Source organism: Salvelinus namaycush, chromosome 40, assembly GCF_016432855.1.
Source record: "Salvelinus namaycush isolate Seneca chromosome 40, SaNama_1.0, whole genome shotgun sequence".
In the NCBI taxonomy this organism is placed as follows: domain Eukaryota; kingdom Metazoa; phylum Chordata; class Actinopteri; order Salmoniformes; family Salmonidae; genus Salvelinus; species Salvelinus namaycush.
The window spans coordinates 18,783,780-18,802,400 of record NC_052346.1 but is presented as its reverse complement, the minus strand read 5'-3'; the positions used below and the strand labels follow the sequence as shown (position 1 = coordinate 18,802,400).

The 18,621-nt window shown below is 44.0% G+C and overlaps 3 protein-coding genes across 6 annotated transcripts in view; all 3 read left to right on the top strand.

The window, feature by feature from the left end:
• f7 (coagulation factor VII) overlaps positions 1-4,319 on the top strand; it is a 5,067-nt gene extending 748 nt beyond the window's left edge. The window contains exons 3-8 of the mRNA XM_038979997.1: positions 11-35; positions 167-283; positions 378-518; positions 2,549-2,676; positions 2,780-2,900; positions 2,989-4,319. Coding sequence (XP_038835925.1) covers positions 11-35; positions 167-283; positions 378-518; positions 2,549-2,676; positions 2,780-2,900; positions 2,989-3,614 — 1,158 coding nt within the window. The 3' untranslated portion in view covers positions 3,615-4,319. The remainder of the gene's footprint in view (positions 1-10; positions 36-166; positions 284-377; positions 519-2,548; positions 2,677-2,779; positions 2,901-2,988) is intronic.
• Positions 4,320-9,382: 5,063 nt separating this feature from the next.
• f7i (coagulation factor VIIi) lies at positions 9,383-13,644 on the top strand. 3 transcript variants are annotated; one of them, XM_038980145.1, is made up of 10 exons: positions 9,383-9,565; positions 9,718-9,881; positions 10,042-10,066; positions 10,309-10,422; positions 10,956-11,093; positions 11,264-11,370; positions 11,810-11,930; positions 12,058-12,749; positions 12,954-13,005; positions 13,054-13,644. In XM_038980145.1, the coding sequence occupies exons 1-9, from the start codon at positions 9,508-9,510 to the stop codon at positions 12,990-12,992; spliced, it is 1,458 nt and encodes a 485-aa protein (XP_038836073.1). In that variant the 5' UTR covers positions 9,383-9,507; the 3' UTR covers positions 12,993-13,005; positions 13,054-13,644. The 3 variants fall into 3 exon arrangements, with proteins under 3 accessions (XP_038836073.1, XP_038836072.1, XP_038836074.1); XM_038980144.1 differs by having other exon boundaries at positions 9,384-9,565; positions 12,954-13,644; XM_038980146.1 differs by having other exon boundaries at positions 9,385-9,565; positions 12,058-13,644.
• A 289-nt stretch (positions 13,645-13,933) lies between these two features.
• On the top strand, positions 13,934-18,355 carry f10 (coagulation factor X). Of its 2 annotated transcripts, XM_038980141.1 has the most exons (10): positions 13,934-14,056; positions 14,253-14,405; positions 14,909-15,069; positions 15,323-15,347; positions 15,602-15,715; positions 15,894-16,025; positions 16,519-16,796; positions 17,115-17,232; positions 17,500-17,687; positions 17,854-18,355. In XM_038980141.1, exons 2-10 carry the CDS (start codon positions 14,345-14,347, stop codon positions 18,274-18,276), a joined length of 1,500 nt encoding a protein of 499 aa, XP_038836069.1. In that variant the 5' UTR covers positions 13,934-14,056; positions 14,253-14,344; the 3' UTR covers positions 18,277-18,355. The 2 variants fall into 2 exon arrangements, with proteins under 2 accessions (XP_038836069.1, XP_038836070.1); XM_038980142.1 differs by lacking the exon at positions 13,934-14,056 and having other exon boundaries at positions 14,214-14,405.
• The last annotated feature ends 266 nt before the right edge of the window (positions 18,356-18,621 follow it).

Genomic DNA, 18,621 nt, shown 5'->3' with positions numbered 1-18,621 from the left:
CTTCCCTTAGGAGGAGTTCTGGAGAAACTACAATGGTGAGCTTCTGTACAGTGTGTCATTTCTACAGTCACAAATACCCAGACACCACCACCACTATATTTTAATATTTTAACATCTTTGTTGATCATGAGATCCCAAATGTACACAAATGTATTCATCCTTACAGTTCAAGACAGCTGCCAATCTGACCCCTGCCAGAACAAAGGAAGCTGCTCTAGCATATCAGGATCTTCTTACACCTGCCTGTGCCTGCCTGGCTTCAGTGGACGGAACTGCGAGCTAGGTAAGAGTTCTTGATGGGAGAAGTTTCTGTGGAAACTTTAGTTTCTAAGGTTTCTTTTCCCCATTTACTTACATAAACCCATTCTTTATGTCAGCATTCAAGGCCATTCCTGACTCCTGCTTGCATGAGAACGGGGGCTGTGAGCACTTCTGCGAGGAGGAGGGGGGCCGACGCAACTGTTCATGTGCGGACGGCTACTTCCTGGGAACTGATGGACAGCGTTGCCTGACACAAGGTTAGCAGTCACAGGCCATGTCATCGCTGTATGACCAGTTGTATTGTCATCATGTATGATGTTATCTGTGGATGCATCCCAAATGGCATCCTATGTCCTATACACTGAGTGTACAAAACATTAGGAACACTTTCTTAATATTGAGTTGCATCCCCTTTTACCCTCATAGCAGCCTCAATTCGTTAGGGCATGGATTCTACAAGGTATCTAAAACGTTCCACAGAAACCCATGTTGATTCCAATGCTTCCAACAGTTGTGTCAAGTTGGCTGGATGTCCTTTGGGTGGTGGACCATTCTTGATACACACAGGAAATTGTTGAGCGTGAATAACCCAGCAGCGCTGCAGTTCTTGAGACACTCAAACCGGTGCGCCTGGCACCTACTACCAAACCTCGTTCAAAGGCATCTAAATCATTTGTCTTGCCCATTCACCCTCTGAATGGCATACAAACACAATCCATGTCTCAATTGTCTCAAGGCTTAAAAATCCTTCTTTAACCTGTCTCCTTCCTTTCATCTACACGGAATGAATAAGGGATCATAACTTTCACCATCAGTCTGCAGTCTGTCATGGAAAGAGCAAGTGTTCCTAATGTTTTGTACACTCAGTGTATAGTGTAGTACTTTAACAAAAGTAGTGCACTATATAGGGAAATGGGGTGCCATTTGGGACGTACCCTCTGGTTGTAGTATATACACCCTCTGGTTGTAGTATATACAGTGCATTCAGAAAGTCCTCAGACCCCTTTACTTTTTGTAACAATTTTGTTACATTACAGCCTTTTTCCTCATCAATCTACACACAATACCCCATAATGACAAATCAAAAACAGGTTTTTAGAAATGTTTGCTAATAAAAAAAACAACTGATATCACATTTACAAGTATTCAGACCCTTTACTCAGTATTTTGTTGAAGCACCTTTGGTAGTGATTACAGCCTCGAGTCTTCTTGGGTATGACGCTACAAGCTAGGCACATCAAAGATCTCTCTGTACTTTGCTTCGTTCATCTTTGCCTCGATCCTGACTATTCTCCCAGTCCCTGTTACTGATAAACATCCCCACAGCATGATGCTGCCACCACCATGCTTCACCGTAGGGATGGTGCCAGGTTTCCTCCAGACGTGACTCTTGGCATTCAGGACAAAGAGTTCATTCTTGGTTTCATCATAGCAGAGAATCTTGTTTCTCATGGTCTGAGAGTCTTTAGGTGCCTTTTGGCAAACTCCAAGCGGGCTGTCATGTGCCTTTTACTGAGGTGTGGCTTCCGTCTGGCCACACTATCATAAAGGCCTGCTTGGTGGAGTGCTGCAGAGGTGGTTTCCCTTCTGGAAGGTACTCCCATCTCCGCAGAGGAACTCTAGAGCTCTGTCAGAGTTACCATCAGGTTCTTGTTCACCTCCCTGACCAAGGCCATTCTCCCCCGATTGCTCAGTTTGCCCGGGCGGCCAGCTCTAGGAAGAGTCTTGGTGGTTCCAAACTTCTTCCATTTAAGAATAATGTGGGCCACTTTGTTCTTGGGGACCTTCAATGCTGCAGACATTTTTTGGTACCCTTCCCCAGATCTATGTCGGCGCTCTACGGACAATTCCTTCCACCTCATGGCTTGGTTTTTGCTCTGACATGCACTGGCAACTGTGGGACCTTAAATAGACAGGTGTGTGCCTTTCCAAAACATGTGCAATCAATTGAAGTCACCACAGGTGGACTTCAATCAAGTTGTAGAAACATCTGAAGGATGATCAATGGAAACAGGATGCACCTGAGCTCAATTTCGAGTCTCATAGTAAAGGGTCTAAATACTTATGTAAATAGGTATTTCTGTTTTTTATTTGTAATAAATGTGCAAAAATGTTAAAACCTGTTTTCGCTTTGTGATTATGGGGTATTGTGTGTAGATTGCTATGGATTTGTATTAATTTAATCCATTTTAGAATAAGGCTGGAACGTAACAAAATGTGGGAAAAGTCAAGGGGTCTGAATACTATCCGAAGGCACTGTATGACCTCTGGTCTCTCGTGGCTCCAGAAACAATGGCCTGTGGGAAGGTTCCTGTCCTGCACAGCAGCGCCTCGGAGAAGGGAGACGTCCCGTTGGACCCCCGTTCACGCATCGTGGGGGGAACAGAGTGCCCTAAGGGTCACTGCCCCTGGCAGGTACAGTATGAACCAGTGGCCTGAGCTCAGAGACAAAGCGGCGAACATGTTTATGTATCTGACGTAGAGGTGAAGTCTCTTTCCCCACGGTGTGTTTCTACAGGTGTTGTTAGTGAGAAATGGGAAGGGCTTTTGTGGAGGAGTCATCTACAAACCCACCTGGATCCTCACTGCCTCTCACTGCTTGGAGAATATCAAGGCCCAGCACCTGAAGGTGGTGGCAGGTATGGACTGTTTTTCTTTAGAAAAGAGTCAATACAGTGGTTGTGTGTTGAAGTCTGAGTTGTTTCAACCTTTTCTGCATGTACCCAGGTGAACACGACACAGAGAAAGACGAGGGTACGGAACAGACCATAGATGTGGCAGAGATCATCATGCACAACAGCTACGTGACAGACACGGCGGACAGCGACATCGCCCTGCTACGTCTGAAGACTGCCATCACTATGACGCCTTTCGCCGTGCCCGTCTGCCTGCCCACCCGCTCGATGGCGGAGCGTGAGCTCTGGGCCATCAACCTCCACACGGTGAGTGGCTGGGGCCGGCGCAGCGAGAACGGCCCTACGTCACGTGTCCTCCGGCGGCTGGAGGTGCCACGTATACGTACCCAGGACTGTGTTGAGATGAGCGGTGTCACGCTAACGGCTAACATGTTCTGCGCCGGCTACATCGAGGGCAAGCAGGACTCCTGTAAGGGGGACAGCGGCGGACCACTGGTCACCCGCTACAGAGACACCACATTCCTTTTGGGTATCGTCAGCTGGGGAAAGGGGTGCGCCCGGCCGGGGAACTACGGGATTTACACCCGCGTGTCCAACTACCTGGACTGGATCCACAACTACACGGCAGAGCAGCCGACAGCGCAACCGACAACGCAGACGCAGAACACCACGGCCACACTGCAAAACACCACGGCCAATCCAAATGCAGTCTTATAAGTGTCACAGAACAGGAGCAGTGCTGAGCCCAGTACCTTATTGGGTTCAACTTGTAGTACATCTCTGAAACCATATTTGGCTTTCAGATTATAGTATTTATATTTATCATGTTTTGTTTCTCGTGCTTCAACTACACTTTCTAAAGTTTTTCTGTATGTTTGTTGATTTTATGGTTTGATTTCCCTCTGAATTTTTTTTTTTTTTTAATAAACGCTTGATTGATGCCAAAGTAAACTGACCCTTCTGCTGTGTCATGATAACCATTAAGGCAAACTGACTCCTACGTAAGTTGGTGTTCAATTACAATGCATTTGCCATCTTAAAACAAAGCTGCTTGCATTCTGCTCAGACCCGGCAGGCTATTTTTGTATGTTATAAGAAAGAGGATAGCCACTGCATTATATGTTATGACCCCTATGCGGTTAGTTGGGCCAACAGGATTGAGGGTATAAATGTAATTTTGTATTATCAGGGAACAATCTTCTCAAACTAAGGCAATTTGATATGTATTTAGCAAAATACGACCAGAATAGTGGTAAACATATGAACACAAAAGCTGTCAGAATTGCTGAGTGTTGTAGCCGTTTCAAATATATTACATTAAAACACTGTTCTAGAAGCATCCACTGATGTCTATTAATTAACATGATATGCAATATGATTCTGTAAATTGTGTTAAAATGAAGAAATGTGATGTGAAACCTTCCCCGTATATTGCACCCTACTTGGAATCCCATTGGAATGTATAACATCCAGCAAAGAGGTACAGGTTACCCATTTTGGCAAAATGTCTTCATAATGAGTGTGTTGCACATGGGTATGTGTGAAACTTACTCCTCAGCCTGAAGTGTCCCCACAAGCGCCAACGAATAGCTGGCTTTTCGCGTGGCGCTGACTGGTAAGACGCTTAAGGAGGGCGGTCCCAAGTTTGCGCCAGGTGTGGGCAGAATCGGGAGGAAGTGGTACTCAAGCAAGCAGCATTTGTCCTTTACAGGTGTACCACCAAACTTTACATAAAGCAAGTCAAATTCCTAGCTATTAGTAATTTACCATAGGGTACACATTTTCCCAACCAGCTCCAATTAGCTTTAACTGGATTAGTCTGTCATTGCCACAACAATAATAGGTGTAATATGCCTAATCCTAATAAAAAAATATGATAGTTATGCAGATAAAACAACCAAATTAGGCAGGTTTGCAAAATAAATAATCTTTGTAAAATATTAGCAAAATTTTTCTACAAATATGCAAAAAACTGTATTCATATAACTGACTTTGGTTAGCATTTGGATCCCTAATTTCTGTATTTTATTTTCAAACAATAAATTATAATATCCCTAAAGGGTTCTTTCACTGGTTTGTAGTGATTATAATGATATACAATATTATGCCATATTGTTAAATGTAAAATCTAAGTATTGAATCCTGACATTCCAACATAACATTCTAACAAACCGCCTGCTGATGAGGGCGTCAACTTACATAGCTGGTGAAGTACTAAAGTCTTAGGTTCACAGCCTTTATAGATAGTGTCTAGTTACACAATGAATGGAAAAATAGTCTATTGTAGTATACAGCCTACTGAGATATGTATTGGTTAGTGCTAAAAGCCTGGATTTGTTCCTAATCACTAATTTAATTGTTTCTATTAAATTTGTCAACCAGCAACTGAACTAATGGCTACAAAATGATAAGGCAACATATTTAATGAAATAACTTGTAAGGTTAGAGAGCATTATTTTAAGATCATGATGGTCAGGGACAGAAGAGATGTTCATTTTTTGAGATAGTTTGTGTTTACCTAAATATTCATGTTAACTTGCTGGGACAACTCAACAAATAGCAGATCACACCTTTCATCTTAGCGTGCTGAGTATTGCTATACAACAGACTATTACAGATGGCAATGATAAAAACCAATATACTACCAGGTCTGGATCTCTTGAACATGTGTCATTTCCCAGTATGACTGATTTCCCTAAAACAAATATGTAGTTCGGCTATTTGTAACATTGTACTTTCAATCATGAGTCAGTCTAGGTAAATCATTAGGTCAGATGGAAAACATTAACCAAATCCTATGGTTTTTAAGATGAGATCCACACAATAGAATGTTCCATTGTTGTTTCACATAGTCATTTTCAATGAGCATGTGAACATTCCAACTTGTCTCAACATTCCTTTATCAGCCTGTGAACATTGTATTGCTTAGACTCCCAAACAACAAGATATATAAAGGTGTGAAAAACATAGTAATCTACTGTTTAGGAGATAGGCTATCATGTATCAATTTGATCAGGGGCTTGTGGGGAACAATTTAATACCATCAAACCTTCGCCACCCCAAAGTGGATTTTTTCCCCGCTGGCCCATGGACTAGGACAGGCATTGAGTCAAGCAAGCAATTCTATAAAGTTGGTTAAATCCTTTGTAGCCTAGCTACTTTCTCCTGTTGTGCATCAGTGGGTCTATTTACACTGGGGGTACCTTTGGACCCTCCAAACAAGAGATAGGCCCTAGTTACAGTTGAAGTCGGAAGTTTACATACACTTAGGTTGGAGTCATTAACTCGTTTTTCAACCACTCCACAAATTTCGTGTTAACAAACTATAGTTTTGGCAAGTGGGTTAGGGCATCTACTTTGTGCATGACACAAGTATTTTTTCCAACAATTGTTTACAGACAGATTATTTCACTTATAACTCAATGTATCACAATTCCAGTGGGTCAGAAGTTTACATCCACTAAATTGACTGTGCCTTTAAACAGCTTGGAAAATTCCAGAAAATGATGTCATAGCTTTAGAAGCTTCTGATAGGCTAATTGGCATCATTTGAGACAATTGGAGGTGTACCTGTGGATGTATTTCAAGGTCTGCCTTCAAACTCGGTGCCTCTATGCTTGACATCATCAGAAAATCAAAAAAGAAAACAGCCAAGACCTCAGACAAAAAATTGTAGACCTCCACAAGTCTGGTTCATCCAAACACCTGAAGGTACCACGTTCATCTGTACAAACAATAGTACGCAAGTATAGACACCATGGGACCACGCAGCCGTCATACTGCTCACGAAGGAGACGCGTTCTGTCTCCTAGAGATGAACATACTTTGGTGCGAAAAGTGCAAATCAATCCCAGAACAACAGCAAAGGACCTTGTGAAGATGCTGGAGGAAACAGGTACAAAAGTATCTATATCCACAGTAAAAACGAGTCCTATATCGACATAACCTGAAAGGCCAATCAGCAAGGAAGAAGCCACTGCTCCAAAACCGCCATGAAAAAGCCAGACTACAGTTTGCAAGTATAGACACCATGGGACCACGCAGCCGTCATACTGCTCACGAAGGAGACGCGTTCATGGGGACAAAGATCGTACTTTTTGGAGAAATGTCCTCTGGTCTGATGAAACGACAATAGAACTGTTTGGCCATAATGACTATCGTTGTGTTTGGAGGAAAAAGGGGGAGGCTTGCAAGCCAAAGAACACCATCCCAACCTTGAAGCACGGGGTGGCAGCATCATGTTGTGGGGGTGCATTACTGCAGGAGGGACTAGTGCACTTCACAAAATAGATGGCATCATGAGGTAGGAAAATTATGTGGATACATTGAAGCAACATCTCAAGACATCAGTCAGGAAGTTAAAGCTTTGTCACAAATGGTTCTTCCAAATGGACAATGACCTTTGTTGTGTGTTGTGGCAAAATGGCTTAAGGGCAACAAAGTCAAGGTATTGGAGTGGCCATCACAAAGCCCTGACCTCAATCCTATAGAAAATTTGTGGGCAGAACTGAAAAAGCATGTGCGAGCAAGGAGGCCTACAATCCTGACTCAGTTACACCAGCTCTGTCAGGAGGAATGGGCCAAAATTCACCCAACTTATTGTGGGAAGGTTGTGGAAGGCTACCCGAAACATTTGACCCAAGTTAAACAATTTAAAGGCAATGCTACCAAATACTAATTTAGTGTATGTAAACTTATGACCCATTGTGAATGTGATGAAAGAACTAAAAGCTGAAATAAATCATTATTCTGACATTTATTTATTCTGACATTTACTATTATTCTGACATTTCACATTCTTAAAATAAAGTGGTGATCCTAACTGACCTAAAACAGGGAATCTTTAATTGGATTAAATGTCAGGAATTGTGAAACTGAGTTGAAATGTATTTGGCTAAGGTGTATGTAAACTTATTTCTGCATTACAAAATGAGGAGAGTTACAAACTTCACACACCAGTCAGAGTTATACTTAAACTACATCTTTAATAAGAGCTTTGCAATAGCCTTTTTTGACTTTCAATGATGCGCTATCTCTAATGAACCATTGAAAAGTACCAACAGAAAAGTACAAAGATCTTTTATAGCCAAGATACACCCCTCTCAACTTACATGACGAACCACAGATCTTAGGAACAGTTCACAAAGGTTAAGATTTGTATGAAAGATATCTATAAATCTTAGCAGACAGTTACTGCTGTGTCAACAGTTTTCATTGTAAAGACCAGTGTCTGGCCCTCCTACTCCAAACAGAAACCGTCTCTTCCTGGTACGGCATAGAACAGAACCATTAGCTCATGTTCTCTGGAATGCTCTTTAGGTTTTATCACCCAAAGACATCGTATATCTCCTCTGTCAGTGTTATCTCATAGAGGCCCATCCTCAGTAGAACACACACACACAATAGTTAACAGAATATTCTATTTTGTCGAATAAAACAACCATTATAATGCAATACAAGCATTATAACATAATCTTGCAATTTTCCACGACACTGTACATACATTCAATGATGCATATCATGAAATCAAATATGTGAACGATTATGATATTACAAAGGATAGTGAAAAATGTATTATAACAGGTAAATATAGGGATCAAATGTCATATTTAAGATACACTACATGGCCAAAAGTATTTGGACAGCTGCTTGTCGAAGATCTCATTCCAAAACTGTTGCCACAAAGTTGGAAACACAGAATTGTCTAGAATGTTGTAGCGTTAAGATTTCCCTTCACTGGAACTAAGGGCCCTAGCCTGAACCATGAAAAAGAACCCCAGACCATTATTCCTCCTCCACCAAACTTTACATTTGGCACTATGCATTGGGGCAGGTAGCGTTTTCCTTGCATCTGCCAAACCCAGATTCGTCCATCGGACTGCCAGTCGGTGAAGCGTGATTCATCACTCCAGAGAATGCATTTCCACTGCTCCAGAGTCCAATGGCGGCGAGCTTTACACCACTCCAGCCGACGCTTGGCATTGTGCATGGTGATCTTAGGCTTTTGTGCATCTTCTCGGCCATGGAAACCCATTTCATGAAGCTCCCAACAAACAGTTATTGTGCTGATTTTGCTCTCAGGGGCAATTTGGAACTCGGTAGTGAGTGTTGCAGCCGAGGACAGAATTTTTTTAAGCGCTAAGGACTTGGCGGTCCAGTTCTGTGAGCTTGTGTGGCCTACCACTTACCGGCTGAGATGTTCTTATTCCTAGAAATTTCCACTTTACAATAACAGCACTTACAGATGACCGGGCCAGCTCTAGCAGAGCAGAAATTTGAGGAATTGACGTCACTGAGCTCATTACGGGCCATTCTACTGACATTGTTTTCCTATGGAGATTGCATGGCTGTGTGCTTGATTATATACACGTCAGCAACTGGTGTGACTGAAATAGCCGAATCCACTCATTTGAAGGTGTGTCCACATTATTTTGTCCATGTAGTGTAAGACATAGGCCAGATCCTCTGGTTCAGGTCTGGTCACCCTCACCCAGATGTGGCAACTGTTTGCAGAGCAGTGGGAGTGAGCTGTTGGAGTGAGTTGGAGTCATATGAGCTGGCATTGTTTACCTCAAATCGCTTCAGTTTTGGGTGATTCAGGTCCGCCACGATGCTGCTGAAAACATTTTGCGCACTTTGGGCCATTTCAACTGTCATTTCTGCCGCTGGTAAGTTTGTTTCGAAAACATATATTTTGAATCTAGCGTTACAGTTAGTTAAATGATAAAGTCATACTTTTTTTTTTAAGATGGAGAGGTGCCAAATGTTGTTTGGCACCAGTTGTTGTCTTTCTTTTATGGCTTGTCATTCGATGTTTAAGTCTTCTTGAAGAAGGATGATGCGCACCTGGTGCTTGACAGAGCCAGGCGCGCCAACAGCGGCTACTTCGAGGAGATGAAACAGGGCAACCTCGAGCGCGAGTGTGTGGAGGAAATTTGTAACTATGAAGAGGCTCGGGAAGTTTTCGAGGACGACGCCCAAACGGTGCAATTTTGTAGTAATTTCAGTTGGTGAAATATTTGCAATTACTTTGATTGAAGCACTATTTTAATTTAATTTAATGAAATATTTAGCAATGCATAGGAACATGTGAGAATTCCAGAGATAACTCTTAAAACTGACTATGTATGGTTTGTTTCCACAGAAAAAGTTTTGGTTGACATACACTGGTAAATCAGATTTTTCTATGTGGACTGTACACAAATATTTCCAACCAGCCTAAAATATATGTTAGAATATTGCTTTCAAATGTGCTTTCAGTCATTTTCATAAAATGCTAATTATATTGTTGTATAAAATCCAATATGGTACTACCATGTCTGTTATCACATTCCTAATTTATTTGTACAAGATATGTCCAGCATGTCAAATAGCAAATGTCATAAACCTTTACCCTATTGATCCCTCTAAGGTCAGGACCCCTGTCTGGTCAACCCATGCAAAAACAACGGAACTTGTGTTTACATGAATGACTCTTACACATGTCAATGTCTGGAAGGCTATGAAGGAAAATACTGTCAGAAAGGTAGGAGAGAATTCCTAGCTGCCATTTTTATACCAATAGTTTACGCCAGTGTTTCTTAATCCTGGTTCTGGGGACACAAAGGGGTGCACATTTCGGTGTTTGCCCTAGCACTGCACACCTGATTCCACTAATCAAATGTTAGATAATGAGTTGATTAGTTGAATCAAATCAAATTTTATTTGTCACATGCTTCGAATACAACAGGTGTAGTAGACCTTACAGTAACATGCTTACAGACAAGCCCTTAACCAACAATGCCGTTTTAAGAAAAATAAGTGTTAAGAAAGTATGTGTGCTCAGATGTGTAGTGCTAGGGTGAAGACCGAAATGTGCTCCCCTTTGGGTTCCCAGGACCCGGATTAAGAAACACCGGTTTTCACAATAGTTTCATACCCATAGATGATTGTAATTACGCAGTAGTAAGAGCACTGTAACGTCAAGTGTTGCCCACATTCGCTAGTGGGCTGATATTATATGTTGACCCCATTATGCTTATCCTACTTGCCTTTCCCCTTTCTCCCAACATACTATAGTATTTGAGGACACCCTGAAATGCCTCTCCCTTAACGGGGAGTGCGAGCACTTCTGTAACAATTCTGGGTCAAGACGCAAGTGTTCCTGCGCTCCTGGTTACGCCCTGGGAGAGGACGGAAGAGAGTGTGTTGCCCAAGGTACTAACTGTAACTGACAGTAGATGAGCCCAGATGTTTTGTTAAAGACTGGAAATCCCTGTTTGTTACAAACAGACTGTAATATTTACAGAACCAAAAGGAGCCAACGTGTATTTGTTGATGTATGACTAGAGTTAGAAACAACAACTTGTCTGTCTGTCTATTATCAGTTCAGTATCCGTGTGGTAAAATCCCAGGCTTGGAAGCTCCGATGAGCCAGGCACAAGTCAGACTGGTCGGTGGGAACCACTGTCCCAAAGGAGCCTGTCCATGGCAGGTAACACCTCAACGCCTGGCTGGAGAGCACAATGGATCCTTCCACCTCTTTCACATTTGATTGGCCAATACTACCCTTCTACATTTTAGTCATTTAGCAGACACTCTTATCCAGAGTGACTTAGAGTAGTGAGTGCATTTTTTGTGCTTGTCCCCCATGGGAATTAAACCCACCATGCTGGAATTGCAAGCACCATGCTCTACCAACTGAGCCACACAGGGCATTGTGTGGCTTAGTTGGTAGAATAACTAAACCACAGTCATTCCCATACAGCCACTATCCTTGAAGTCAAAGGGTGTAATATTAACTAGGTTAGTATCTATTACCACCTCTTCCATTAGGCATTATATAATTCCATAGTATTATTTTGGTTTATGTACAATGAGATGTGATGGATAAGAGTGGCCAATTTGTCTTGTGATGGGACTGGTGGTTGCAGGTCCTATTGGAGCATAAAGGCACTAGTCTGTGTGGTGGGGTCATAGTTCATCCTGACTGGGTCATCACTGCTGCCCACTGTGTCGTGGATAGAGACACCAAGGACCTGATGGTGGTCACAGGTAGGTTACGGTGTGGGTGTGGGTTGTGTGCCTTTCATAGAGCTTCTAGAAACATATAGTGAGAACATTGTTTGTGTCCCTATGTCACATAACAAAACACTGTCCTTATGAACACCACTGTTTCCAGGGGAACACAACATTGACGTAGAAGAGGGCAGCGAGCAGAAGATTCCCGTGGCCAGAGCCATACCCTACAACCTGTACGACCCGGCAACAGGTGACAGTGACATCGCCCTGCTGCGTCTGAGAGAGCCTGTAACTCTGGGCCCTGACGCTGTACCCATCTGCCTGCCTCAGCAACACTTCGCCAAGAGCGAGCTGGCGGCCGTCCGCTTTCACACCCTTAGCGGCTGGGGGAAGCGCACCAACGGGGGCAACGATCCCCAACCTGGCACCCCGCCAGCCCCCTCCTCGCCCTTCCTCCGCAGGCTAGCCGTGCCCATCCTGCCCAACTCTGAGTGCACCCTCAAGAGCGGCTTCAACTTCACCCAGAACATGCTGTGTGCCGGCTACATGGAGGGGAACCAGGAGGCCTGTAGGGGGGACGACGGGAGCCCCCTGGTCACTTACTACGGGACCACCCACTTCCTGATGGGCGTGGTGGGCTGGGGGAAGGGCTGCCCCAAACAGGGTTACTATGGCGTCTACACTACCGTAGCCAACTACCTGGACTGGGCTGAGGAGGTGATGAATGCTCCTTCAGTCAGTGCCCCGGTGCCTTCAGTCAGTGCCCCGGTGATGCCATTCCTGCTAGAGATGGCATTAGATGAGGTTCAGATTCAGCAGGCTACGGAGAAGTTATTGCCACCACCTCCCAATGTGCAGAGCATTGGCTAACTCCCATTAAATTTGTCACCAGTCACCACACAACACCAATTGTCATTACAGTGAATCTATTGTCACATAACATTAATAAGGATGTTTATAGTACATGGAAGCTACAGTATATCATGCTGATGGTGTAGCATATCGTCCTGTTTCATCACTTTTTCACTCTGCTATTCTTTTCATTTGACTCTTAATGTAAAGTGTACATTTCAAGTGGTGATTTGGATGACCTGATGCCATACAGAATGTTTGACCTGATGCCATACAGAATGTTTGACCTGATGCCATACAGAATGTTTGACCTGATGCCATACAGAATGTTTGACCTGATGCCATACAGAATGTTTGACCTGATGCCATACAGAATATTTGACCTGATGCCATACAGAATGTTTGACCTGATGCCATACAAAATGTCTGACCTGATGCCATACAGAATGTTTGACCTGATGCCATACAGAATGTTTGACCTGATGCCATACAGAATGTCTGACCTGATGCCATACAGAATGTTTGACCTTATGCCATACAGAATGTCTGACCTGATGCCATACGGAATGGCTGACCTGATGCCATACGGAATGTTTGACCTGATGCCATACGGAATGGCTGACCTGATGCCATACAGAATGTTTGACCTGATGCCATACAGAATGGCTGACCTGATGCCATACAGAATGTCTGACCTGATGCCATACAGAATGTTTGACCTGATGCCATACAGAATGTTTGACCTGATGCCATACAGAATGTCTGACCTGATGCCATACAGAATGTTTGACCTGATGCCATACAGAATGTTTGACCTGATGCCATACAGAATGTTTGCTTCCAAAGTTTCCTCTCTGATAGCTGAAGAATAAATATTACTCGCTGACAAACTAAATCTTGGCCTCATTTGTGTTATTTGTGTGTGTGTGTGTGTGTGTGTGTGTGTGCGTGCGTGTGTGTGTGAGTGAGTGAGTGAGTGAGTGAGTGAGTGAGTGAGTGAATGAAAAGTCCAAATGTATCCATAGCCACACTTCAGCAGTAGCTTATCTACATGGTATTTTCTCTGAAATGCATATTATCTGAATCATACGCATTTCTTTAGACTTGCCGTTTAAGGCGCCACAACACAGCAGGCTTAACCATTGGAATAGATCCTTTAGTGTCAATATTAGCTGGATTTTCTGCCCCTTCCTGAGAGCTGTTTTGATTGGCTCAAATAAGGGCTGTCTGTCATGCTGAAGAGTGCAGAGCTAAATGGTGGTGTGGACAAGGCCTTGCCTCTCTGAGTGGTGAAGACTGGATTTGAAGTGAGTCCTCCCTCCCTCTCTCTCCACTCTTTCTCTCTCAAACATCCCTAATCCCTCTTTTTTTTACCCTCTATTGTCCTCCCCCTTTCTTTCTCTCTTCCCCTTTTTATTTTCTACCCCCACACACACACAAACACACACACATTCCTTCCTCTCCCTCTCTCTTCAGCATGTTCTCTCTCTTCCTGTCTCTCAGGTCATTGCCCTCCCTCTCCGCCCTGCTCTCTTCAGAGTTGTGCTCCACAGAGCAGCCAGGAGTAGAGAGGTGCCTCACCCAGAGATCAGGCCATGTTTCGGCTGTCCCAGACCTGTTTCCTTCTCCTGCTGCTGCACGGCGTGGCGTCCGAGGGTACGTTCAAACACCCCACCGTCTCAAACAGTTGACAAATAGTTACATAGAGAGAAAGTGAGGGAGACTCTGGGGTTTAGTCAGTGTCAGTGATTGCGGTCAGTGTGTGAGTACGGGTGAGGGCGGGTGACTGGGATGTGTGTGTTGATATATTTTATGGTGTGTCTGTATCTCTGATTGCTTTGATGATTGTGATGACTGTGTGCTAGACAAGCATGTTGTGATGATGACAACAGCCTAATTGATGATCAAGATGGAAAAGATGATGATGATAATGATGATGGTGATAGTGATGATGATGATGATAGTCATTAATATGGTGATGATGATGATGGTAATGATAGTGATGAAGATGGTGATGATGATGACGGTGATGAAGATGGTGATGATGATGGTAGTGATGAAGATGGTGATGATGATGATGACGATGGTGATGATGATGAGGGTGATGATGATGATGGTGCCCTGCTGCCACTGATACCGATTTTTCCCTGTGTCCCCAGTCTTCCTGAACAGTGACGATGCTAACCAGGTTCTGAACCGGCGGCGGCGGGCCAACAGCCCATTTGAGGAGTGGCGGCAGGGAGACATGGAGAGAGAGTGTATGGAGGAACGCTGTGACAGAGAGGAGGCTAGGGAAATCTTTGAGGACGACAAACTGACTGTAAATTGCCATACTCCATCTTTGTTTCTCTCTATCTATCTCTCTTTAAACCGGAAACATATGTCTGTTTGCGTTCCAGTCACATAAATCACAGACCTGTTCACATTCCTGTTTAGTCACTACTCACTTTGCACTCATTCACACCACCTTTACACGCTCATGATTTCAACCAGAAATTGCTTTGTTTTTGGAATCATGACCTTTCTGGTTTGAATTTGTGACGGTTGTGTCTCTTTTTACCTCTTTCCCTCAGACTGAATTCTGGAACACATATTACGGTAAGGCCCAGGAGTCTGTTGAGGCTAAGGGTTGGTGCAAGAGGCTAGGGATTGGATGGAGTTTTCTGATTAGAGCTGGGTTGGAGTCAGGTTGGTGTCAGATTGGGGTCAACCTAGTCAGTTCAGGAAGTAAAGGACTCACGACCACACACCAAAACAATGGGCTATTTTCAATTCATGAATTGATTGTTTGCAGTGTGTTTGGTGTTGCTGTGCTGGTAGGTCCATGGCAAGAAATAAACTGTGTTTCACAGATGGAGATGCCTGTGTGTCTAAGCCATGTGTCCACAATGGGGTCTGCAAGGACGGGATTGGGTTGTACACCTGCTTCTGTCTCGCTGGATTCCAGGGGCACAACTGTGAGATTGGTATGTCTTCTTCTCCCTTTCCTCTTGAACTTTGACAAACAATCTCATTCCCGACTCCCACATAGACGCTAGAAATATCTTGACTCCAGGTTACTCCATAGTCAGGAACAACACCTGGCTCTAATCATGACTGTGATCTGTGTCTAATCTGGATCCTTGATGTGATGCTGTTCTGCAGCCATTCCTGAGCTGTGTGAGAATAAGAATGGAGACTGTGATCACTTCTGCCACGTGAAGAAGGACAGTGTGCAATGCTCCTGTGCCGATGGCTACTATCTGGACACAGACGACAAGTCCTGCCTTTCCAACGGTGAGAGGAGGGAGAGATAGAGAGAGAAAGAGAGAGAGACAGAACAACAGACAGACAGACAGACAGACAGACAGACAGACAGACAGACAGACAGACAGACAGACAGACAGACAGACAGACAGACAGACAGACAGACAGACAGACAGACAGACAGACAGACATAACAACCGAGCGACAGAGAGAGGGAGAGAAACAGAACAGACAGACAGACAGACAGACAGACAGACAGACAGACAGACAGACAGACAGACAGACAGACAGACAGACAGACAGACAGACAGACAGACAGACAGACAGACAGACAGACAGACAGACAGACAGACAGACAGACAGAACGACAGAACGACAGACAGACAGACAGAACGACAGACAGAGCGACAGAGAGATCGAGAGAAAAATGATCTATGATCCATTCTCCAACATGGACTGGTAGTAGGTTGAAGGTTGGGCTTAGTTAGTACCTAATAACATTGTTGCCCTTTTGTCATTGAAGAGGCCTTTAAGTGTGGCTTTGTGGTATCCAAGAACACCCGTACCATCTTCATCTACCAGCCTAACACCACTGCCACCAACACCACTGAAAAGACCAACATGATGGAGGACCCTATCAGGGAAACGGCCAGGAACGTTACCCAACAGAGAGAAATCCAATATACATATGAGGATGTCGTTATCGACATGGTGAAGGAGAAGCCAATCTATGCCGAGGCGAGAGGCATTACCCGTATTGTCGATGGGGAGGAGTGTCCTCCAGGAGAATGTCCCTGGCAGGTATAGTAGAGTAGAGAAACCTCTAGTGGGGTTCCCTCTAAATAGCATTCAGGGTTGTTTGTTTCTGCAACTCTGTCTCTCTCTCTTTCTTTCTCTCTCCCTCTTTCTTTCTCTTTCTTTCTTTCTCTATCTTTCTCTCTCTATATATATATATATATCTCTTTCATTCTTTCTCTCTCTCTTTCTTTCTTTCTCTCTCATTCTTTCTCTCTCTCTCTGTTTGTTTCTTTTTCTCTATCTCTTTTTCTCTGTCTATCTTTCTCTGTCTATCTCTCTCTCTTTCATTCTTCCTCTCTCTTTCTCTCCCTCTCTCCACAGGCTTTCCTGGTAAACCACGAGGACAGGGGCTTCTGTGGAGGAACCATCCTGAATAAGTACTTCATCTTAACGGCAGCACATTGCATGAACCAGACACGCTCCTTTTACGTTGTCCTCGGTAGGTACCGTTAGCCAATCACCTTTAACTGTGGTCTCTACATCTAGGAATTGTTTTTAAGTTAATCATATCCTATATAATATAATTGTGCCATAATCACAAAACTTTATCATTAAAGTATATTGCTGTGTACAGCATAGTTGTTTACTGGGTGAAATAACAACAGTCAATAACCATACCACACATACATAGCCTAAGTTGTAGCAGCCTATCAAATGAATTGAATTGATTGAAATCAAACCTCCCCATCGGTCCGTCTGCCTTCAGGAGAGTTTGACACGGAGGTGAAGGATGGGCGGGAGGCCATCCACCAGGTGGAACAGGTGTTCATCCACAGGTCCTACATCTCCACCACCTATCACAACGACATCTCCCTCGTCATGCTGAAGGACCCTATCAAGTTCACCCAGTACATCCTCCCCGCCTGCCTGCCCGAACGCGACTTTGCAGAGAAGGTCTGTAGCATGATGTACTACCCATAATTCTCTGTGTGACATTTCCGTTTTCATCCAGTGACGCATATAAACATACAGTACATAATGAATCTGTCTATGGTTTATATCTTAGTTAAGATGTTCCCTAACCTAACATAATGGTGTCCTGTCTACTTATCAATACAAGGTGTTGATGAAACAGCACGACGGGCTGGTGAGTGGGTTCGGCCGCGTGGGGGAGGCCAAGCAGCCGTCCACCATCCTGCTGCGTCTGACCGTGCCCTACGTACCCCGGGCCACCTGCCTTCAGTCCAGCCAGCACAAGATCTCCAACCGCATGTTCTGCGCCGGCTACGATAAGGAGAAGAAGGACGCATGCCAGGGGGACAGCGGCGGACCCCACGTCACCCGTTACGGGGACACTTGGTTTGTGACGGGCGTGGTGAGCTGGGGCGAGGGGTGCGCCCGTGAGGGCAAGTACGGCATCTACACGCAGGTGTCCAAGTACATCAACTGGATCCGGCCGGTCATGGGAAAGTTTCTCCCCAAGGAGGGAGGGAAGAGGAAGACGAGGGGGACAGGTAGAATGCACTCAATGATGTGGGTTTGAGGGAGACAAAGGAGAGAGGAGAACCAATCAATAAAGATGCTTGGGGAATTATGGGCAATAAACATTGTTGTGTGGTTTAGCATTATTTTTCACAAAATGTATCCAAGACCAAGTAACTTATGGTAAAGAAAAAGAAAAAAAACATGTTTTATTTGAATGTCCAGTCATCACATACCAACATTAAACTACATTACACACTATAAAGTTGAGTCAGGAGTGCCATTAGACAGAAATGTTCCTACTGTTCCTGTTTTTTTTAAAGTACAAACTGAATCGATCGTATCAGAAAAACAGCAGGGTTCAAAGGTCACCATTGACTTGAATCATTGCTGGTGTAAGTACCGA